General features: G+C 37.8%; 1 protein-coding gene across 1 annotated transcript in view; it reads left to right on the plus strand.

Annotated features, from left to right (window-relative positions):
* The first annotated feature begins 10,265 nt into the window (after positions 1 to 10,265).
* Positions 10,266 to 25,736, plus strand: part of LOC126481229 (ATP-dependent DNA helicase DDX11) — a 164,943-nt gene continuing 149,472 nt past the window's right edge. The window contains exon 1 of the mRNA XM_050104842.1: positions 10,266 to 10,593. Coding sequence (XP_049960799.1) covers positions 10,462 to 10,593 — 132 coding nt within the window. The 5' untranslated portion in view covers positions 10,266 to 10,461. The remainder of the gene's footprint in view (positions 10,594 to 25,736) is intronic.

Genomic DNA, 25,736 nt, shown 5'->3' on the forward strand with positions numbered 1-25,736 from the left:
TCATGTATAATAACAACATTTTTTAACATCTTAATTTCTGCCTCCAACGATTCAGTGTTGCATGAATAATTTTGTAACAACGGCAGTAACATTTGTCCATCTATACAATATTCATTTTTTGGGTTTAGACAAGTGATTCCTTTAATTATTCCAGAGTTACAACTAAACGCCTCTCGAGTTCAGTGTTTATTGTATGTAACACTTTATCAAACGCTAAAGATTTGAAATCAGTTGGTTGTACACGTTCCAGGATGTCTTTATTCGGAAAATCACAAACATATTCTCAAAGCTGTTTAAGCGACTTTCGAATTCTACCAAAAGAAGGGGAATCTGTGAGGATATCAGCAACTATTTTTGGTGCCACATCTACACTTTCTTTCCCTATGTTAAGTGAAACCTGAGTCTAATTTACGCATTTGATTGACCCACGTAGCTTCTACACGGCTGATTCCAGCAACAATATCACTATCTTTCCCCTGAAGGAAATCAAATCAATGTCGTGAACAGGCATAAATGAAAAACAAAATACAAATTCAACTTTGCACTGAAACCTGATGCTTCTACAGCTCGTTCTGCATTTTCTGACTGAATGTGTACTAGGATTACAATGATACTTAGGGTTACAACGATAGCTTCAATTGTATTCTTCACAGCCAGACATGAAACGTATTGACAGACGTATCTTCTGTCACTTAACTTTTTTAATTCCACCTTTCCAATCTTCATTTTTAATTGTGTATCAATAAACATTTGATGCACTGTCGACTCACTTATAAAAACAATCTGTAGCCCATTTGATCGCTCTGAATGTTGCTACTGTGACGAGATTCAACTTCTCCTACGGTTCGTGCAGTGTGTGTAGATGGAGCTGACTTGTGGTACTTCCCTGATTAAAAGCGCTGGAACACCTGCGCACGAACCACTTATAACTAAAGCACCATCATGTGTTTGTGCAATGGAGTGATTTAAATTAATTCCACGAGTTGATAATTTTTTAAATGCAGACTAACAGAGAAGCATCTTTTTTTTCCTAACTTCAAACCTAGAAACCGTTTGTATATGTTACCACCTAAATACTAACCCAGAGACTGTTGATAGTAGTTCAGTTTTTGAACAATCTTTCGACCCGTCAATCATTTGAGCAAGATACTTCATCTGAAATATGTTCTAGCACCATGTTGCTCATGGTGGTAAAAATTTCGTTTGGTATATCATGATGTGCGTATTTTAGATTCAAATTTTTTCCTGACACACAGATCTCTTTTCCCTATAAATTATAATAACTCTAAAATATTTTCCTTATTTGCGCTATCTTCGATTCATTGTGACCTCTTTGAGGTATTCCTTGAAGGGCTGTGTATCGAAGTACATCGCCAATCTTCCATGTATCTTCTGCTTTCAAGGACTTGCAGAGCTTACGTTCCATCTTTCAGAGCAGCAACTGCTGCATTCTCTCCTAACCTCCTTGTTAAATTTTTGAAAGACTCTCAAGCAACTACAGAGTTTGTGTGTGTGCAACTCTTCTCATGATATTTAAAGCCGATGTGAGACTCTATTACTCTCTTTCAATTAGTGACACCCTCACTTACAAAACTAAGCAATTCACATTTTGTGCCGTGAGTTTGGAGACGAAAAAAAAAAAAAAATCGACTGACAAAGTAATATGTAGCAACATGTACCATACTATATTCTAGCCATGAATGAATTTTGTACCATCTAGCTGTAAATTTCTTTTTCCAAACATGCAAGAACGGAAATGTCTTAATGGAGGCTGTTTTGGTTCGTCACTAAGTTTTGTATGTATATCACAAACTGAAGCAGGCGTATTAGTGCTGCTTGTGATCTAGGAACACAAAATTAATCTTTACCTTTATTTTTTGTGAATTTTTCATTTTTCAACCGTGTTAATTCTCTTCCTACTTCCATTTCTTCATCATCATCGAACACAGTTTTTTCTATGTCACTCACTGGATCATAGACACTAGTCTCTGCAGTTTAAAATGGAGACGTTGTAATGTCCTCATTTAGTTTAATTACTTTTTGTTGCCGCCTGAAGGCTGTTTTGCCACCTTACTACGTTCGCTTTCCACAACATGTACAATTCACTACCAAAAACAAAACATATAGCACAATGAAACCAAATTTGCTTTTGTTGCTTACTGTCAATGCAAGCTACAGAACACACGCGCAAACACAAAACACACAGTGGGGAAGTTCGTTCGATTGATCGATCGACTAGTTCGTTCACTCATTGCTCAACAGGTAGGGATCAACAGATAGGTGGAATGTGTTAGTTTTATTTTACGGCTTTAATATGGGACAATACAAAATTATTCAACAAATTAACAGAATGGTTTGCCTTACGTCTACAACTTCACACAAGTTATTTTAATTTTATGAAATAAAGTTTGGCTGTGGACTTTGATTCTGATATTTTTCCGTCTTATTTGAGTGGGCAAGGAAAATTTTGGGTGGACCCTGGTCCACCCCGGGCGCCACCACCGCCTTGCGCTCTTCATGTCGTTTTTTGAGCATTCTTTTTGTAGCACCTACTTACACTTCCCCACAACTACACGAAATCCTATAAATTCCTGTTTTTTCCGGCAGTTGGCGAGCATCCTTGGCCGATCTTATGTGATCTTGCATTTTCCGGGTAATTCTGTAGATTACTGCGATGTTCCGTTTTTTCAAGATTTTTCCTATGCGGTCAGTAACGTTTTAATGAAAGGCAGGAAAACTTTCGATTTTACTGGCGCATGTACATTGCTATGATTTCTGGGGGTGGTCTAAATGTTCTTTTTACCTCAGCGGACGAATAACCATTTTTGTGCACCGCAGTGAGATATTTTAATGTCAATAGGAAGGAGGAGGACGTGAAATTGAAAGATATCTGGATTCCGGTACTGAAAAGGATATTTACCAGTCTTCCGTCATGGGGTGATGGTAACAGTGGACGATGGCAGTCGACAAAGGCCACCTGAAAAAAGAAAAAAAAATATGTGACGCCACTGCGCGGAAGTAAGCGTTAACGGAATTTTGCTGTGTAGTCAGTAGCGAACCAGGGAATGAATTGGACAATCCAAGAAGCTACGATCCCCTTAGAGATGTCCTTCGCAGATGGGGACGAAACGTTGGGTTTAAGTGTGGAATCCATTCCACCACGGCATAACAGCCCGGAACATTTTATTAATTGTGAAGGTCTATATTTTGTGGGTGGCGGTTTGTGTCCCACTATTTGAAGTGTGAGAGGATCACCCACACAGAAATGTGTTACTTTTATAAGGAGTTTACTGTTTGAACTATAGTGTCATAAATTTGTTTTTGCATTTGTCAAACCGCTCAACAAAGTAGAAAGTTTTCTTTTGCCGTTCTTCCACGATGATCGTCCCTGTTTTCACTGAGATATAACCATCACAAATTCTACTGTTTAGTATCAGTTAATACAACCCACCGGAATAGCTTGCAATATTTTACCTCGTTTAGTGTCCATGTTAACACGGGATGTCTCACATGGTAGTTCATATGTTCTAAACTTAACCTGTAGTTCATATGTTCTAAACTTAACCTGAATGAAAGTGCTCCTATCATAGCACAAATATGTCCTGGGCAGAGTTAGGGATGCAAAAGAAGGGAATTAGCTTTCTGGTTTGTCTGGCAGCTTCAAAAATGTTTACACGAAAACATCTTGATATATTCACGCGTTTAACCCACTCCCAGAAATTTTATCCCACCAGAAAAACTTTTTTATCTATTACGTCTATGATCTGCAGTCATACGATAAAATATATAGTTTACTGTGGATGGCGAATCTTCTGGAGTTTGGCACAGGATCAGTGGCTTAAGCCTATAAATTGAAGGATACAGGTGTGGATACACTGCATCTGAGAGAGCTCACTGCGTTTGGGAACTAAGGGTACCGTAACTCGTAAAAAAGCATGAATATGCGAAGAAAATACTTTAAGTGTCTTTGAAGCTGCCAGACAAGTCGAAAATCTAGTTCTCTCCTTTTCCATTCCTATATCTGGCGGGTACGTTGTCCATTCTGGTTTCCAAATTCTACTCTACCATAATTTTGACATTAGACCGTCGTAGCTTGGCAATCGATGTACGTTTTTGTCGACTCGGGCGACGACTGATCTGGTATGATTTTTTTTACTATCTTTCGAACCATGTTGTTTATATCGCGGCAACGGATAAAGCTTTAACAAACCAACAGGACGACTATTATTTACACACATTTGTCTACTTTATTACAACATTTGAACCGAACCGCACAAGTTTTTCAACCGAATCGCACAATTTTGAAGTATAGAAATGGCGCGCGTAAAAATTCACAAAAACATATTTTTTGCAGGTAAAATCCGAAAGAAACTAGATTTTTGAAAGCGAGTTTTTAATTTCATTGTAAGAATGCTCTTTTTATTTATTTGATTCACTTTAAAGCGTGTCGGTGCATTCGGTTTCAGACCATTGTATCTCGACACGGATGAAGATTATTAGATTAAAAAAAATCGTTTCGACTTTTTTTGAACCGATTCACACAACTATAAAGTGCAGAAATGGCGCACTTCAGAAACCTCCCAGAAAATCGTGTGTTTTTGCACGTAAAATGCAAACAAAACAAGAGTTTTTCAAACGATTAAAACTTAACCTAGACCAAGGTCCGATACACCGGTGGACCAAATTTGAACCACTAGTCTTGCTCCAGTCTAGAGTTAATAAGATTGACTGTTTTTGCACGTGAAAACCGAACGAAGGTTTTTGCACGTAAAACCTCAACGGTGCACTTACAAATGGTGGCATTTCAGCCCAATTAAAATCTTTTGCAAAAGGAATTAAAAGATTTGCGCGGTTTGCATGGGCGCCAGCTCTGGTTCGTCGTTCAAATCTTGCTTAACACTTACAGCACAGTGCCCGTACGCCATACTGGCGCGGCCGCCCTGACGTTGGCGACGGCGCCCGTATACCGTACGGGCGAGCCTTTATTTGGCACCGTAAGCGCGTTTAGCGGGTCTCCGAAGCAGTTTCGTCAACTAATGTGGAGGTATTTCATTCTTCTTGCGCAAGAGGCAAGCACTTATCAGCTATCTCATCCTGGGAGCGGTTGTGAGCACTGAGAAGACGAAGTTACCTGCAGTTCATTCACAGGTGTTTACGATATGAAAATATCGCGCAGCGAGTTGACGGAGACAGAGATCTTAGATATTCTGTATGGAGATGCAGAATCTGAAATTGACATTCTGACAAAGAGGATTCGTACTCTCCAGACGAAAGTACAAGTGATGATTCAGATATGTATATGTCTCAACTGTTTATGAAGTGAAGAGTTCATTACCGCATTTTGTATTGTGAGTAGTGTTCATAACTTCACTTGCATTTAGTACCTCTTAGTACCAATCTTAGCATTACTTTTTTTCTATGCAGACAATGGTACAGACCATCAGTCACCATCCTGGTGGCATGTGCTTCACTGAACACAAAGAGCAAGATTGGTCGGAACTAGACGATTAGCCAGCACTGCCGGATTTGCGGGAAGTAGTCGGCGTAGCATCGCATTTTTCAAATGCCACTGAGGAGCTTCAATATTTTAGCTATTTCTTTGATGACGACCCTATTCGGCTCATCAAAAGTGAAACGAATCGGTACGCTGGTAACGTTATTACGGCAATGAAACGCATAGGTAGTCTGAAAATAAACTCTGTTTGGCACAAGTGGTCTGCAGTAAAATTGCAAGGGATTTACTGGTCTCTCAGTATTATTTTGCATTTGTGCGTCGTCAAATTGCCGAAAATCAATGATTATTGGTCAACAGACCCGATTTCGCAGACAGGATTTGCGAGTAAATTGTTTAGTCGCCATCGATTTTGCGCTACATTGTCGATGTTACACTTGAATGACAATGCTACATTCACTAGCAGAGGCGAAGAAAAGCATGACCCACTTCACAAATTGAGGCCTTTGTTTGATTTTTTTGTGAACACAAGCAAAATTAGTTTTCGTCCGCGCATGAATTTGACAATAGATGAGGCAATGTGTCCCTTTCGTGGTAGAACAAGCTTCAGAGTTTACATGAAAAACAAATCCAATAAATATGGAATAAAATTGTATGCTCTCTACGAGTCACCAACTGGTTATATGCTAAACTGTGATGTATATACAGGTTCTGCAGGCAGTGTTGACAATAGTATCGAGGGCCTTGTAAAAACCGCTCGTCCACCACGGCCGGCTTTTATTTTATATAAAGAGAAGGCTACGAAGAATGTATCCCTAGTAGACTTTATTCACAAAGTGGGGAAGAAATTGTCTGAGAAGCGCGGAAATATTATTCAGCAACAAGCAGCTTCATCCTCACAAATTGAGAGGACATTTGCAAGGCAATTTTCAGAGAAGGTCCCACCCACTGCAAACAAGGTGAATACTACTAGGTATTGCAAAGTATGTTCAGACAAGGGGAAGAAAGAGACGGGCGCATCAGGAAGGAAAGTAGATGGTGGTGCAAGGACTGTGAAGTTGGCCTTTGCGTCCCACAAAGTTTCCCGGATTTTCACACAAAGGCTAATTACATCTGAACTATTAAAATACTCTAGTTTACAGGTACCTGCAGTTAGACAATCCAGTGACATTTTGTTTTAAATTTAGATACAGTAATAATGGCATTACTCAAGAGACAGATCATGTAAAACTTTTTTATTCACGACATTTGTGTGTTTTCTTTTTTTAATTATAACACCCATTTTTATTTTATATTGTAAAATAAACTCACATTCATGTAAAGCTCTTACTGTTATCTTTGAAATGATGCAAGAACCATATTCCTATCCTTTTCCTGTACCTTGCAATCTAATTTCAAATATCCATTAAATATGCCAGTTCACAGCCAAGTGCCGGGTGTACAGAGGGCAGTGTTGAAAGTGTTAATATACTGAAACATAGCTACGTTAAGACAGATGTTCGAGCGGCTATACAAATGACGTTTGGTCCTGTCTAAAGTAAAAACCTTCTACCCGATGTTCCTAGCTCAAAAAGGAACCTAGCACTAAGTCCCTCCAAGGCCCGAATATGCGTGCGGCCATATTTGGTACGATAAAGTTCTCTTTTGGCTAGAACCTTGGCTACGTCTGCATCTCTGAACTCCAGTTGTAATGCATGCTTCTGCATTTTTTTCATCTTTCATTGTTCCCCATTGAAATGGTAGGGTAGGCTTCGTTCATGCCCTTGACAAATGTAGCCTACTCCAAACCGAGAATATACCTTGTGATCACAAAGTCAGTATAAATTTGAAAACTTAATAAACGACGGAATAATGTAGATAGAGAGGTACGAATTGACACACATGCTTCGAATGACATGGGGTTTTATTAGAACAAAAAAAAAACAAAAACAAACAAACAAAAACGAAGTATTGCTAGACGCGTGAAAGATCTCTTGCGCGCGTCGTTTGGTGATGATTGTGTGCTCAGCCGCCACTTTCGTCATGCTTGGCCTCCCAGGTCCCCAGACCTCAGTTCGTGCGATTATTGGCTTTGGAGTTACCTGAAGTCGCAAGTGTATCGTGATGACCGACATTTCTAGGGATGCTGAAAGACAACATCCGACGCCAATGCCTCACCATAACTCCGGACATGCTTGACAGTGCTGTTCACAACATTATTCCTCGACTACAGCTACTGTTGAGGAATGATGGTGGACATGTTGAACATTTCCTGTAAAGAAAATCATCTTTGCTTTGTCTTACTTTGTTATGCTAATTATTGCTATTCTTATCAGATGAAGCGCCATCTGTCGGGCATTTTTTGAACTTATGTATTTTTTAGGTTCTAATAAAGCCTCATGTCATTCCAAGTATGTGTGTCAATTTGTACCTCTCTATCTACATTATTCCGTGATTTATTCAGTTTTCAAATTTATACTGACTTTTTGATCACCCGGTACATTGACACTTTACGGTAAATTAAGGTAGTGTGGCTGATAGTGCAGTTAACGAATAAAACAGTTAAAGTATACAACAGAATAAAAAGCTGATGCAGAATTAGAATTGTGTAATCAATAATTTAGTTCTTTTTTAAAATGGTATTTTCATTTTTTATCCCAAAACCAATGATATTAAAAAATTAAGTGACTATATACAGTTAAATAATTTATCGAGTACAGTAGCAACCCTGCGTCTGCTGCACATATCGTTGGAAGAGGAAAGTTGATTATGACTCCAGACAGTCATTGTTATTACAGGACAAAATGTGCAAGATTATTGAAGTTCTCTCACCACTGCTCGATAAAAATGTACCATAATATTGTAAAATATTGACTCTGATTCGAAGTGTTGGAAAAAAAAGAGCTACTGCTGTGGCACTTGCTCTACTTTGTGGAAAAAAAGAGAGCATGTGGGTGAAAAACTGGTATAATGAGCGTCGAAGATTCACTCACGAAAACGTGTTGCTGGACGAAAAAAAAAAGAATTATCATAACTTCTTACATGGTGATGGAACAACATTTGATACATTACTGGAAATGTTTCCCTCTTGCGAAAGCGTCCGCAACGGAGAGGACACTCGCCTACTCCCCCCTCCACCTAATCGCTGGAATCTGGAGTACAAGGATTTATTCATTACAAAGTTCTCATAAATTTCTAAAAGTGATTTCCCGTGATTCCGCTAAACGTCTTGTTTATCCACTTGTAGCATTATATAGCTAATAATAGTGAGATGGTTTTAACAACTGCTATATGATTTGTTTGTTTAAATATCAAAGTAATCTACCTGTAACAACTGTGTAGATGACAATTCTGTGGGATACAGTAAGCTTTTTATGTAACCTACAAAGTGTAGTTCTTATAGGATAATGCGTCTCGAAGTAACCAACTAATTCATATTAAAAATGGCAATTTTGGAGGCTTGCCCTCCGCCCCCTTTCCTCCACCTCCCTCAACACCCCCCGGACAAATTACAGCGGACGTCCTTATCCCCACGATCAAATCACTGCAATGTGCGAAATCCAGTTGCACTAAATCAGCGTTTATCTGTTGCTCTACGGTACTGTCAACTCTTTCGAAGACTCGAAATGTAAAAGTGGCCAGAGGACATTGCAATTCGAATGGTAATAGCGTCCTTGGTCACGGAGGTGGGTTCATTATATTTAAAAATTCAGAAATATTCATAGAGAAACTAAATTGTTTTGTGTATTCAAAATCAGTGGGTTTTACATAGGCTGTATATGATGTAATTTTGAAAAAAAAAGAATCACTTAGAAAACAAACATTACCAAAGTGCGATGATTTGCTTTCTTTCTCGCAGTGAATTTTAACAGAATACTTGTGCAGTGACTCAAACTTACACATTTTTAACTCTACCGATAAGAAGCAACATGGCAAGAAATTAAAAACATTATACGGTTTGCTAGGTAATTTAAAACATCGTACAAATTGTTTCTTTATATTGATGATAAATTTATGGATTTCACAACTACTGCCAGCTAGTACTGACGTGAGACATATTCACTATTATTGCAAAATTCTAGTGATACCCGACGGAAGTCTTTTCATTTCATTATTTGCAACTGACAAGCATAAGGGAAATAATATACAGAAATGAGAGGCACATGTCACATCTTGTATACGTGTCACCGAAATACTTGAGACAAAATTATGGAAATGTATCATGCAATAATATACGCGCTAAAGGATTAGATTCGGGTAAGTAATGTATGCATACACATAAATACGTACTGTATGTATACGGTTATTCATTGCTTTGCGTTACTTAAAATTGTTTTAAAGCACCTTCCTTGGTAACTGTAGGGTACCGGTACCGTTCAGTGTATTTCGTAACAAATCATATTCATTCTCGATATTTCTGTATTTACAACTATCTGCCCTAACACACTACAAATCCAGCAATAGTTTTCAGAGTACGATACGCTATTTTACGCTCTTTAATAAATGCGCTCTTTTGTCTCGTTAGAACACAAGAACAACGAAAAGCGAACAGGAAGATGCCCAGAGACTTCACCGTACGAGGTATTGGGGAGGATATTGTCAAATGTCGATACTGCTCGCCAAGCAGACTTGCTGTCCACAGGTTGCACAATATATTCCAAAAGTTTTTGGCATGCTCATAATTATTCCGCAATCTGCCCCCACACTTTCTATGTTCGAGAATATTGCGCATTATTGACGGCTTATGGCGGCCTAAGTTCTGCAGTTGGCCATCCTGTTGTACACGGCGCGAAAAGACCTGTTTTCAAATTGAATGTCAACGGCAATGTGTTTATTTCCTTTTTTAAAATCCCATCTTTCTTTGTTACAGATGCTGTTCAGTTTTTAATTGTACTGTGATTATTCGATGTGAAACTGTTGAATTATGAAGTAAGGACCATGTATGTATAGAAAAAAACCTATAGGCATGTATTCTTCGTCCTCGTGAGCACCGAAGTCTTTGTCTACTACATCGTGTAAACGTTTGTAAAATGGAGTTGAAGCCTCCGGATTCTTTCCCATTCCCGTTTACGGCTTATTCCATTCAACATGATTTCATGACGAATTTGTATGAAGCGTTAGAATCTGGGAGACTGGGAATATTTGAAAGTCCTACAGGCACTGTGAGTATATTTTCCACTTCATTAGGGACAATGATTTATATGTACTGGAACTTTACTACCTGCTTCATTTTCTTTTTAAAACTGCGTTTGTATTCAGGTTTTAAATTTTATCGCATTTGCTTCGTGACGAAAAAAGAAATTTTTTCATGAAGTATTTCTACTGTTAGCAAGTGTATTTTGTTTTAGCTAATTTTCTAGCTCACGAATAATTCAGTCCAAACACGCCCTCAGTGAATGTGTCTATAGATAGGATCCCAAATATTATCACACCAATAATCATCCTCCTCAAATACAAATGTCTGCATGTTTAGTTATTTGCATGTTTCATGGAACCCATCTGAAATATATTGCTGTGATGTGGTATGTGTCAAAGGGAACACCAAGTCCCGTCAAAAATAAAACTACATGCTGATCATGAGATTCACACTACTTTTGAAAGGAACAGGCAGACAAAGTGCACCTGGACAATACACCCTAAAATAACATCACCTAGTGTTTCTTTAGAAGGACAAAAAGAGCAAACATAGATTCGTGTGAACTGGTTACTGATAAAATAAGTGTTAGACTGTATTGTAAATATAAGTTCCTCATTGCGGGTAGAGTTCTCAATTTGGAGGACAGAAAATTGAGAAGTGCCTAACAAGGTTCATTATTGTTTGTTGTTATTTGTAAATGATCTACTCTTATCAAACAAGCTGAAGGCGTTTTCTGTGCTGATGATGCAAGTATCGTGATCAAGTCTAATGGAGAAACTCCAACACTTTTCTTAAAAATTTTGATCTTGTTCTTTGGAAATAGTGTCAGTGAATGCTGTACATGTATTTCCAACTGTATGTGATTACATCACACCATCACAGTAGACAAAGGGGAAAATGCAGCAGGATGTTCTAAATTGTTAGGGGTCATTCTGTGTGAACTTACAGATATTTTGGTGGATCCTAAGGTGACCATTTCAGAATTTAGTCATATTTGGTACTTGGATACAGGCATGTCTTAGAACAGTAAAACTGCCAAACAGCACTGCCCTAACCCTTAACTGTTTTTGATAAATTCATGTTTGAAGTCTCAAGTGTGTGTATCTGGTCATTTGTAAGGAATCAATTTCCCTGTTTTCAGAGACCTACTGCTCAGTAATGATTTGAACTACAGATCTCAGTTTTGTTTTCCATCTAGTATCTGGGCCACTAAGTTGATATAACATATAAAAAAAGTGGGAAACATCTTTCAGATTTTTTATGAAAAATGTTAAAAAACACAGTTTGTCAACATTAGCTTTAAATTTGTGATTAAAAACAATCATAACTTTGCACAGGGAAACAGTACAGACCTGTTTGTGCACTAAAGCCTTTAGTCCTAGTATTAAGTAGAAGCACTAATGGAAAGCTTTTGGTATTGCAATTAGTATTTCTTATCTTCATTTAAAGACGATTCCATCACAAAGTCAAATGTGGTGAACTTCAAAGCACAGGGGAGGGGGTGGGGTGGGGGATACATAGACAATTAAATCTCTCTTTTTTTTTCTTTTACTGGAATGTTTACATATATGGTAGCAGTCATGGGTGCAAAGATGAATATCCTAACTCACTTTATTCATGACAATGAATAGAATAAAATTGCCACTTATACATACCATCCTCTTTCAACACTACAGAAAATTGATAAATAAAAACGCTGTGTACTCTTGGAAGAATTGTTCCTAAAATATTTGTGGTTGAACTGTAAACCAGAACTATAAAGAGGTATGGGCTGAAAACAATTATCAGTCATATTTTAATTTGTATGTTGTATTTCACTGTTAAATGTCTTCAGTGTAAAGAATTACAAGCTTGGTGCACAAATTTGGTGGTGTATCCTTATTCTGTCACTGTAAATTAAAAAGACAGCTCCAATGAAACAAAAGAAGCGATGCAATCAGTAATGAGAGACATAAATAACTTTTTATATATACTAGTATAAACAGATGTTAAAATTCAGATATAAAGAAGGAAATTGTATTTCCAAAACTCTTCCATTTTGCTAATAACTTTGTTTTCCTTGACATCTTGATGTAAAAATGAAATGAATTCACCTGAAGGTGAGAGATATGATTTGTTCATAGCACTCATTGGCAAGTTCACACTCCCTGTGCACTGTGACTTTGTGATTATGGGACAGCCACCTTACATACAATATTTGAGATGAGATCACACACATCATTTTTCCTATTGGGCCATGAAAGAGAATGCGATTCAGCAGGAGACATGCAGTTAATCACACCGTCTTTAAATTCCTGTGATACCTGGGAAATGTGTTTTATTCCAGTTTTTATTATATTTGAATCCAAATGTGGTCAAACTTGCAGCTGTTCCAACACGGCATTTTCATGAGCTACCGTAGCAACAGTGCCCCCATTTGCATCTATTGAGAGTCTCTTCATTAGAATGGTGTCAACAGTAGTGACTTGAAATACATGATGCATTTGTGTTCTTGTGTTTCAAGACACCTTCATACGATTTGATCACCTGTGAAGAAACAACAACAACATATAAACCCCCTATTTTTTGTAGAGTGTTTAGTGTCGAACTCTTTTCAGGTTATCTAAAATAAGCCTTTTCTACACTTGAATCATTTTGTTATTTACCTTGATGGAATATAATCTTTCCTTCCATGCATGAAGTCTTGAAAAAATGTCATCTTCATATAACATCACTACATCTTGTTTCACTATTTCAGATGACACCTTCTAATTCTCTAGCTTTCTGGAGAAATAATTATACCACAGCTGCCTTTAACTATTCTTGTTACACATACCATGTGCTCTGTGACACCAGCAGTAGATGCTACACTGACAGTGCTCCCTGATGGTAGAACAAGTGATAAAACTTGAATCTGTTCACTGCAAGTTGAATAGGGCCTACTACATTTTTGAGCGAGGAGCTCCATTACATCTGAAGAATCGTTGCACTGTTCTCATGGGCACTCCAAAAAATGCGAAGTGTTAATATGTTCTTTGTTTCTTGGCAGGAGATCAAATCATATGAATATTTCTTGGAACACAGATACTGTTTAATGAGGACAGTTTGAGGAACACTATCACACCAGGCATGTCTAGTTGTTGCTAGTAACGCCTTTCTAATGATGAGACTTTCAACAAATGCAATTGGGGACAATGTTGCTATGGAAGCTTATAAAATGTTTTGCAGGAGCAGCTGCAAGTTATGCAGTATGTGGCTTTCAAGTATAATAAAAGTCAATACATAGGACAAATTTGCTGGACATCACATGAATTATAAAGCTCAACTGCATGTCTCCTGCTGAACTGCAATTCTTTTGGTGGTCCAGTGGGAAAGACGCCGTTTGGGTCCCCTTCCCTAATATTGTATGTGAGGTGCACGTCCCATCATTACAAAGTCACAGTGGATGGTTGTATAAACTTGACAATAAATGTTGTGAACAAATCATATCTCTCACCTTTTAGTGAACTCATTGTGTTTTTGGATCAAGATGTCAAGGAAAACAAAGTTATAAGCAGGGTGGAAGAATTTTAAAACTAGTTTCCTTCTTTATATTTGAATTTGTTTATGAAACTGTTTTTGCAGAATATAGTAACTATGTGTACTGATAAATATGTAAAAAGTAATTAATGTGTCTCATTACTGTTTGCATCATTTCTTTTCTTTCATTGTAGTTGTCTTTCTAATTTACAGTAACAGAATAAGGATATGTCACCACATTTATCGACCAAACTCTCTCTTGTAATTATTTACACCGAAAAGAGATTCAACAGTCAAATACAACATATAAGTTAAGAAAGCTGATTGACAATTGTTTACAGCTGACACCTGTTTACAGTTCTGCTCTGCAGGTCGACCACAAAGATATCAGGAACATTTTTTCAAGGAATGCAGGTGGTTTTTATTTACTACTTCCCTGTAGTGGTGATTGTGGGTGGTAAGTGTAAGTGGCATTTTTATTTTATTCTTTGCCAATGAACAAAGAGAAGTAGGATGTTCTTCTTTGCATCTAAGATTGCTACCAGATGTGTAAACATTTCAGTAAAAAATCAAATTGAGATTCAACTGTCTACTTAACAATCCCTGCCCCCCAACCCCTCTGGACTTCGAAGTTCACCAAATTTGATGTTTTCTGCGACACAGTCGTCTTTAAGTGATGGTAAGAAATATTAATTACAATGTCAAATGCTTAACATAGGAACGGGCGGAATTATTACATACATTAAGACCCAGAACACAAGTTCAAAAACAATGAGACAAATAGATTTTGTAATGATCAGCACATAGAAGTGTGTGCTTGTGAATTAATGCTGCAAAATAATGTCCTTTTGGTTGAAACTGTATATAGATCTGGGATCTTCTGAACTATTTGTGAGGAATCTGGATCTGTCAGACAGTAGCAAGCAATTAATAGTGTGTGGTGACTTCAGTGTAGATTTTCTAAAGGATTCTAATAGGAAAAATGAGATGGAAACCTATTTGGATCCTACAATTTGCCCTCAGTAATTACCTTTGCAACTCAGATGGATAAAAACAGTAGAACCCTAATTTATAAAGTTTTCCTTGATGAAGCTCAGAGTAAGAAAATAACTGTTTACCAAGCAACAGATGCTCTCTCTGACCATGATGCTCATATAGTTAGGATAATTAACATAGCACCTTACAGTGTGAGTACTCCTCAGTGGAAATCAGAATAATGAATGATTGCAGGACAAATGTGGTTTCAGTTGCCTGAGACTGCAGTTTTGTGTGTGTGTGTGTGTGTGTGTGTGTGTGTGTGTGTGTGAGAGAGAGAGAGAGAGAGAGAGAGAGAGAGAGAGAGAGAGAGAGAGAGAGAGAGATATTGTTACATTCCATCGTGGATTTTCCGTTGCAGCACAAATGTTTCCAAGAATAGTTTACAAAGGTGACACGGGATGCAATTTACAATGAACCAAATGCTAAAATAAAATATAATGTATTCCATGATAAATTCATATCATTATTTGAAAATAGCTTTCTGCATAAACTAGTTAGAAATGCCACTAAACAGCCAGGTAAAAACATGGATCACTAGAGGGATTAAAGTATTTTGTGAAAGGAAAAGGAAAATATGCCTTTTGGCAAGAACAAGTAGGCATTCTGCAGTAGTTGCACACTACAAAAAATACTCAAAGTTATTAAGTAAGGTTATTAAAAAATTAAAGGACATGCACATAATGTTAGAAATCAGTACTTCTGACAACAGACCTGGGGCAATATGGAATGGAGTGAAACGAGAGAGGACAAACAGCCACAGAACAACACAGCAGCACTGTTGAACTGAATGGAAGAGCTATAAATGAAGAATCTTAGGCAGCAAATGTATTTAATAATCATATTTCAATATAGTAGGAAGCATAGGGACAAACAGTCCAGAGCAACATGTTGAAAATGTAACTTTCATAAAATTCAATCATATGAATGTATCATCAGCTTCTTTGTCTGAAATTAAGAAAATTATACATTCTTTCAAAAATAAAAGCTTGTTTGGTTTTGACGGTATTTCCAGTTGAGTACTAAAAATTGATTCCCATGTAATAAGCCAAGTCTTAACTGAAATATGTGATGCATCACTAACTCAAGACTTTTTCCAGAGACTGAAATATGCCATTATTAAATCCATCTTTAAGGAACGTGGTAAGAGAGATGTCAGTAATTACTGACCTATTTCACGCTGACATTCTCCAAAATTTTTGAGAATGTGATATATTCTAGAACAGTATCTCACCTTAGCAAGAATAGTATCCTTAGCAAATCAGTTTCAGAATGGCTGCCCTGCTGAAAATGCCATGTACATGTTCAAGCACCAGATATTACAAACATTAAATAATTATTTTCTGTGACCTCTCTAAGGCATTCGACAGTGTGAACCACGGTATTCTCCTAGATAGCGTAAATTGACATTTTGTGGGATTGATGGTACTAATGTCATATGTTTAGATTACATTAGATTCAGTTTTCATTCTATAGACCCAAAAATGAGATGATTCTCATGGGTGTGGAACGTGTCATGTAACCAAAAGAATGGAGAAAGTTGCACTTAGTAATTCAAGCAATATAGTCCAGGAACATCTTAGGTCCGCTACTGTTCCTCATGTATGTAAACCAACTTCCATCTAGTATACAACAAGCAGATGACACTAGTATTGTGATCAATACAAACATACATACAGAAGTGGTAAACAAAGTTCTTGAAAGTATCATTGACTGGTTGTCTGTGAATGGTCTCACACTCAATTTTAAAGAGACTCAGCTTATTTATTTCTGCACATCAAGAGGTGCTACACCTATAATAAGTGGAACACATGGTGAGGACATAATAAATAGGGTGTAATCTACAAAATTCTTAGGGGTCCATATTGATGGGGGAGGTGGCAAAAAAACACCTTAATTTGGAACTCCTAAAACAATTTAGTTAAGCCACATTTGCACTTAGAGTCATTGCAAATTTTGAGGTTAGACACACCAGTAAGATGAGATATTTTGCATGTTTTCATTCAACAATGTCTTATGGAATAATATTCTGGAGTAACTAAACTTTAGTAAAGAAAGTCTTCATTGTGCAAAAACCTGCTGTGAGAGTAATATGTGGTGCTCACCCATTATCATCTTGTAGATATCTGTTTAAGGAGATAGGCATTCTGTTACTGCTTCAAATTATTTATTTATTTTTCAATTCGTTTCAGCCTACTAGAGACCATGGGGCTCGTCTTAACTCTCCACTAGAATTTTCTGCTTTTTCTTGGCCCAGTATGCCTTCATCTTCTGGCTGTGAGCCTGCTTCCTCTCATCTGTCCATTTAGGTCTATTGGTGACTGTACACTTCTTGCTTGTGAGAGACAGTGGGAAGACTCCCTGCAGGATGGCCTGTCGGTATTGAGTTTGGTTCTTGGTTGTCTTTAATGGGATCTGCACTTCCTCTGAGTCTGGTTTAACTGAGGTGATCCACTTGGTTTTGGATGCCCTTCCCCTATTTGTCACTGTGATCCTGTTGGTGAGTCTGGAGTGATTCAGGTGGGTCATGTGCCCATAGAAGGTCAGTCGCCTTTTCCTTATACGTGTGACTGTCTTCCTGATGTTTGTAGAGCTCGTTATTGTGCCTGATTCTGTAGGTACTGTCTTCCTCTCTTATGCATCCTGGTATTCTCCTCAGGATCTTCCTCTCTTTAACTTCTAGTTTCCTGAGTGGGCCCTTTCGATTCATCAAGAGGCACGTAGAGGCATAGAGTTCAACTAGGTGCACCTAGCGTTTATGGTCGTTTCACTCTCACTTGCTGAGATCCATTCTCCGAAGTACTTGACTGCAGTAACTTAACAGATAGTATTGTTTCCTAGTGGGATTGTAGAAGAAGCCTGCTTTATATTGGCGATGAACTCAATCTTCTCTATGTTGACCCTTAAGCCGGTTTTTGCCACCATACTGTAGAGGCTCTGTAGTTCGTGGGTAACCTTCTCCATGCTGTTGACCAATAGGCTGAGATCATCAGCAAAGGGTAGACAGGGTACACTGATGTTGTCTTTCTTGTACCCAGTCCTGCTTCTGCTGACAGTGTGGAAGTCCATTCTCTGAGATTTTCTCCAGAACACAGCTGAAGATGATGCTTCATGTTATATTTATTCCTTCATGAAGTTTGTTGTAAACAAACCACTACAGTTCAAGAGAAAAATGAGGTATGTAATTACAATACCAGAAGGAAAACTGACATTATTACTACACATAAAGGTTGTCTTTAGCACAGAAAGGGCTGCACAGTACAGCAACAAAAATTTTTGATCATTTACCCAGGGATGTAAAATGTCTGACGGACAGCAAAGTAAAATTTGATAACATACTGAGAAATTTCTGTCATAAGATGTAAAAAGTGATGGATAGGAATTAATAACACACATCTGTATATCTTCTTTTCTTTTTGTAAATAAATAAATGAAATTTAGAAATGTTCAGAATCTAACCGTATGTTCAAATTAATTTACGATGTGAATGTCTAATGACTTGTTCATCATTACAATCGTTCATGCAAAAGATCCATGGAAGATGTTACTAACTTTTCATTATTATTTATACTTAATACTATTACTAAAAAGTTACAGTGCACACGTGGTCTGCATTGCTTCCCCGTGCATAGTTATGATAAAAAAAAAAAAAAAAATCACAATTTTAAAGCACAGCATGGGAAAGTTGTGTTTTCAACATTTTCGTAAAACATATGAATGATGTAGCCTACTTTTTACTGATTATATATGGACTTAGTGGTGTACATACTAGATGCTTAACAAAACTGAGCTCTGCAGGTCAAATGATTACTGAGTAGTAGGTCTCTGAAAATATGGAAATTGATGCCTGACTCACAATCGAATACACACTCTTGAGCCTCCAAACTCGAATTTACAAAAATGGTTAGTTAGGACAGTGGTATTTGGCATTTCTACTGTTAAGACATGTAGGTATCCATGCACCAAATACATCTAAATTCTGAGATGGCCACCTTATCACTTCTGTGTGTGCACAGAACAACGCTTAGGTATTTATGTTCACAAGAACATAAACTAGAAATCCTGTACTATAAAACTTCTAAAATGCCTACGCTCAGTAGTGATTCTCCAGCAGAAGGAGGTGCTTACTCATTGGTCTGAAGATGACCACAGTAGTGGTCGAAACCGGTCACTGTAATAAATAAATTGTGATCAAGACTGTTTTTGATAGTAAATATTTGTAACACTTGTTCACTGTTCACTCCCACAATGTATTCAAATATAAGTAAAGAATTAACTTCAAACACAAATGGAAATCAGAGTTGACAGAAAACTGTTTCTACTCCACAGAAGAGTTTCTGAATGTGTATGCATCTGCGAGGAAGACAGTAGCCTGGCATATATTTAACAAAAATGTTTAATGCTGTCTAGGTAATTAGGTAATTTGGAGAGCAGTGGCTAACAAGGACTGTTTTTAATTTTCTTTTACCTTGGTAATGACTGCCAGTTTCTTGCTTTATGCATTCACAACAAAATGCCTGAGTTTGAAGTGCTCTTGAAAAACAGTGCAGCTTACATAGTACAAGGTACAGTAAGCTAGTTGAAACCTGTAATCGACAGCAGTAGGATTTTCGGAGAAAATTTAAGTGTGTGTTGAAAAGATAGGCTAATGGGAAATGGAGATGGTTAGGCTAATGGGAAATGGAGATGGTGTATTTGTCACAATAGGCAAGAAACGCAAATCCACTGAGATAGAAGATGAAGCTGCATGCGAGATTGTTCGGGCAAGCCTCAGTATGGGGTGGGCATAAAATGGTAATTGCATCCTATCACCCACCATACTCATTTCCTGATGTAACTGAGAACATTAGAGAAATTAGTAGGTATGTCGTACTTTAAGCATCAGTGGAGACATCTATCATCCATCAATCTTATTAGTCTTGTGCATGACAAGACATCCTGTGAAACATTACTTAATGTGTTCTCTGAAAACTACCTAGAACAGATAGTTCGGAACCCCACTCACTATGGAAATAGATTGGACCTAATTTCAACAAATTACCTCCTTGAAAATGTCGACATCGGATCTGGTATCACTGACTATGATGCATTTGTGGCAACAGTGATTACCAAAGCACAAAGGACAATTAAAACAAGTAGAATCATTATATACTAGATAAAAAAAAGCAGTTGTGTCATATCTGAATGAGAAACTTAAAACTTTTAGCACAGTGCAGGAGGATGCAGAGGAACTATGGCTCAAGTTCAAAAGAATTGTTAACTGTGTGCTGAATAGGTATGTACCCATTAGAACAGTTCATATTGGGAGGAAACTTCCATGGTATACAGTCACTGTAAAGAAACTCTTTAAGAGAAAGAGACTACTGCAAAATAGGTGTAAAACAAAGCATAGTACTCTAGACAGGGATGCTGAATAAACCATGTTTGGCTGTCAAGAGAGCAACAAGTAAAGCCATCAGTGACTACTATAGCAGGCTATTGTCAAATGATCTTTCACAAAACCTAAAGAAGTTCTGATTTTATGTAAAGGCTGTACCAGAGTTGGTCTCCAGTCACTCACGAGTGAGACAGGAACTGAAAAAGAAGATAGCAAAGCAAAAGCTGGAATTCTTTAATCCATTTTCAGATGCTCCTTTGGAAAGGAAAACCCAGGAGAATTGCCCCAATTTTAATCCTCGTACCAATGGAAAGATGAATGAAAAAAGTGTTAGTCAGTGGCGTTGAGAAACTGCCAAAATTGTTGAAATTGAGCAAAGCTCCAGAGCCCAATTGAATCTCTGTCACATTCTGTACTAGTGTCCTTGACATTGGTTTGTTGTAAAATCTTAGAGCATATTCTGAGCTCACTTAATGATGTATCTCGAACAGAATGGCCTCCTCCATGCAAACCAGCACAGATTTCGAAAACATCGCTCATGCGAAACCCAACTTGCACTTTTCTCACACATAAGTTAAAGCTTTGGGTCAAGTCTGTTTGGTAGATGCTGTATTTCTTGATTTCTGAAAAGCATGTGACCCAGTACCACACCTACACTTATGTTCAGAAGTGCGATCATATAGTATATCAAGCGAAATTTGTGATTAGATTGAGGATTTTTTTATAGAGAGGACACAGCATGTTATCGTGGATGGAGAGTCATTGTCAGATGTAGAAGTAGCTGTGGGTGTGCCCCAGGGAAGTGTGTTGGGACCCTTGTTGTTGATGTTATATGTTAATGACCTTGTGGACAATATTAATAATAACCTAAGATTTTTAGCAGATGATGCAGTTACCTATAATGAATTACTGTCTGAAAGAAGTTGCATAAATATTCAGACAGATCTTGCATAAGATTTGAAAGTGGTACAAAGACTGGCAATTTGCGAAAGGTTTAGAAATGTAAAAAAAATGCAATTCACAAAATGAAAAAATGTATCCTATGACTATAATAATGAGTCACAGCTGGAATTGGCCAACTCATACAAAAACCTGGTTGTAGCACTTTGTTGTGAAATAGATTTATTACATAGGCTCAGTTGTGGGTACAACAGGTGGTAGACTTCAGTTTATCGGTGGAATACAGGGGAAGCGCAACTCTCTACAAAGGAGTATACTGGCAAATCATTTGTGAGACTGGTTCTAGAATGTTGCAAAAGTGTGTGGGGACTTGTCCCAAATAGGACTAACATACGTTATTGAATATATACAGAGAAGGGCAGCACTAATGTTCATAGGTTTGTTTAGTTATGGGGGAGTGTCAGAGATACTGAAGGAACTGAACTGGAAGACTCTTGAAGGTAGACATAAATTATCCTGAGAAACTATATTAACAAAGTTTCAAGAATCTGCTTTAAATGATGACCCTAGGAGTATACTACATATTACTCACATGGATTGCGAGGATAATATTATAATAATTGGTGCACATGTAGAGACATTCAAATGCTCATTGTTTCCGTGCTCCATACTTGAATGGAACGGGAAGAAACCCTAATAACGGGTACAATGGGACATACCTTCTTCTACGCACTTAACAGTAGTTTCAAGAGGTGTAGATGTAGATCCGAGTTACAGTTCTTGATTAATATGCTTGTGTAAACTAAAGCAGTGGAAGATAAGTAAATTCAATACATAAGGAATATACATATGAGTTTAAACATATCAAGTCGCCTGGTGCTCTTGCAGGTCCAAAAGTAGAGCTGTTATATTTACCTTTAGCACACACATTACCTCATATATTCCCCTGTTAACTGGTCAGTGACTAATGATCATAATGTTCACTAAATAAATACTGGTAAAACTTTACAGGGGCCCATCTTACAAGAGTATGCTTGTAGACAGAGAGACTTTGTAATTAAAATTTTAGACATCTGTGATGCGTTAACTGTGAGGCTGACAGCAAATTATATTGGGAGGGGGGGGGGGGGGGGGAGGCAGTGAAAAACTGTGACTCCCCCTGAACCAAACCCAAGAGCCAAGCCTGCATTCAACCGAGACTTCACTTTCACAAACAGATTGTCACTTTCTAAACTAATTTAATTCTCAAGGTAGCCTACAGATCACTCTACCACCACTATGTTAACTCTGATTAAAATAACTTTGTGATTGATGTTTCAGTTGGTGCCAGTCGCCATCCAATTGCAGTTCTTTCTCGAGCGACACGTGCTCGCTGTGTTGCCTGTTTTGTGGGTACATGGAGTGCCTTGTGAAGGTTGGCGGTCTTCCTTGTGAAGGAAGGCGCTGACGATGTTACTGAATCAAGTCATGAAATCGTGTTCTTGTCAACTAACAACAATATGTGGATAAATATTGTGGGGAAGAAGCAGGAGAGACAAAAAAAGTCATGAAATTAATATGGCAAACACAATCCTATTTTTGACAGTGAATTTACAAGCCTGTGACCTGGATACACATTTGATTCTGGCTGACAGCAGTAAGACATGGAGCTTAAATGATCGGACTATCCAAGAGTTCAGGCTGTTTTGGTGTGAAATAGAATTTAATATTATGATAATTTGTCCGTATCCACACTCTTGAAATCTTAAGAATAATCTTTGTCACACAGTTCACCTTCAATGTAGCTTATCCAGCTGATAATGGTTATCATTTCTGTGACACGCTTAAGCTGAAGCATCAATCATAAAGTTATGTTAACTGAATTATAGTAAAAATTTCATGGAAAATTGAGTCAAAGGATTTCTCGTAATCTGTGAATGACAGACAAAATGGTGATTCCACATTTATTGCTAAGTTTTTTAGTTTTGGTCACAACTTGCCAAAGGCCCACTGTGCTGCATCCACTTCTAAATTCAGTTTGCCCCTTTACCTGCATCTAATTTTCTATGCTGACAGTGGTAATTTTAGTGAATATGCTATACTCTATGGAGGGGCTGAGGGTAATGTTGTACATACTATATGGTAAGTCAAAGTCTCGACCCTCTGGGTTACATACAATGTGATTGACAATGTTGACTAGAGACTTAAGATCCCTACTGATCAATACATAAACTGCTCATGTTGATTCAGAACGTCTCATACGTGGGCTGAGATCATTGTGAACATAGGTCTTCTGAGGTTTGGCACTGTTCATATCTTGTCAAACTTTACGAGTCCTTGCAGGCTGTATTGATATTGTGTACAACTATTTGTTATTCCCTTTCCAGATCCCCACATTTGCCACTTAAAGATCTGTCATAACCTTGCATTTCCTAAAGAGCTGTCTATCTTGTGTTGATTATGAATTTGGGACAAGAAAAAAAAACTAGTACAAGTAATGAAAGAAGAAAGAGGTATTCACCAGACTAAGTGCAAGTAATTGTTTGATGTCTATACAAATATATATTGCTCCTATCCCAATTCTATTTTATGAGATTGTTTTGTTTTGGTCATTATTACATATCTGAAATTGGTGATACTGTAGAGAAATGATGATTTAGCCAAATTTTAAAACTGTTAGTTAATATAAGTTTCATCACCAACTTAATGTAATGTTATCAGCTGCTTGCTTTACCAACTCATTGGTTAGTTTGCATTTTGTTGTTGTTGTGGTCTTCAGTCCTGAGACTGGTTTGATGCAGCTCTCCATGCTACTCTATCCTGTGCAAGCTTCTTCATCTCCCAGTACCTACTGCTTCCTACATCCATCTGAATCTGCGTAGTGTATTCACCTCTTGGTCTCCCTCTACGATTTTTACCCTCCCCTCTGCCCTCCAATGCTAAATTTGTGATCCCTTGATGCCTCAGAACATGTCCTACCAACAGATCCCTTCTTCTAGTCAAGTTGTGCCACAAGCTCCTCTTCTCCCCAATTCTATTCAATACCTCATTAGTTGCGCGATCTACCCATCTAATCATCAGCATTCTTCTGTAGCACCACATTTCGAAAGCTTCTATTCTCTTCTTGTCTAAGCTATTTGTCGTCCACGTTTCACTTCCATACATGGCTACATTCCATACAAATACTTTCAGAAACGACTTCCTGACATTTAAATCTATACTCGATGTTAACAAAGTTTTCTTCTTCAGAAACGGTTTCCTTGCCATTGCCAGTCTACATTTTATATCCTCTCTACTTCGACCATCATCGGTTATTTTGCTCCCCAAATAGCAAAACTCCTTTACTACTTTAAGTGTCTCATTTCCTAATCTAATTCCCTCAGCATCACCCGACTTAATTCGACTACATTCCATTCTCCTCGTTTTTCTTTTGTTGATGTTCATCTTATATCCTCCTTTCAAAACACTGTCCATTCCGTTCAACTGCTCTTTCAAGTCCTTTGCTGTCTCTGACAGAAGTTTTTATTTCTTCTCCATGGATTTTAATACCTACTCCGATCTTTTCTTTTGTTTCCTTTATTGCTTGCTCAATATACAGATTGAATAACATTGGGGATAGGCTACAGCCCTGTCTCACTCCTTTCCCAATCACTGCTTCCCTTTCATACCCCTCGACTTGTATGACTGCCATCTGCTTTCTGTACAAATTGTAAATAGCCTTTTGCTCCCTGTATTTTACTCCTGCCACCTTCAGAATTTGAAAGAGAGTATTCCAATCAACATTGTCAAAAGCTTTCTCTAAGTCTACAAATGCTAGAAACGTAGGTTTGCCTTTCCTTAATCTTTCTTCTAAGAGAAGTCATAAGGTCAGTATTGCCAGACGTGTTCCAACATTTCTACGGAATCCAAACTGATCTTCCCCGAGGTCTGCTTCTACCAGTTTTTCCATTTGTCTGTAAGGAATTCGCGTTAGTATTTTGCAGCTGTGGCTTATTAAACTGATAGTTCGGTAATTTTCACATCTGTCAACACCTGCTTTCTTTGGGATTGGGATTATTATATTCTTCTTGAAGTCTGAGGGTATTTCGCCTGCCTCATACATCTTGCTCACCAGATGGTAGAGTTTTGTCAGGACTGGCTCTCCCAAGGCTGTCAGTAGTTCTCCGGGGGCCTTGTTTCGACTTAGGTCTTTCAGTGCTCTGTCAAACTCTTCACGCAAAATCATATCTCCCATTTCATCTTCATCTACATCCTCTTCCATTTCCATAATATTGTCCTCAAGTACATCGCCCTTGTGTAGCCCCCCATATAATCCTCCCACCTTTCCACTTTCCCTTCTTTGCTTAGAACTGGGTTTCCATCAAAGCTCTTGATATTCA

This window comes from Schistocerca serialis, chromosome 5 (assembly GCF_023864345.2).
Source record: "Schistocerca serialis cubense isolate TAMUIC-IGC-003099 chromosome 5, iqSchSeri2.2, whole genome shotgun sequence".
NCBI lineage: Eukaryota > Metazoa > Arthropoda > Insecta > Orthoptera > Acrididae > Schistocerca > Schistocerca serialis.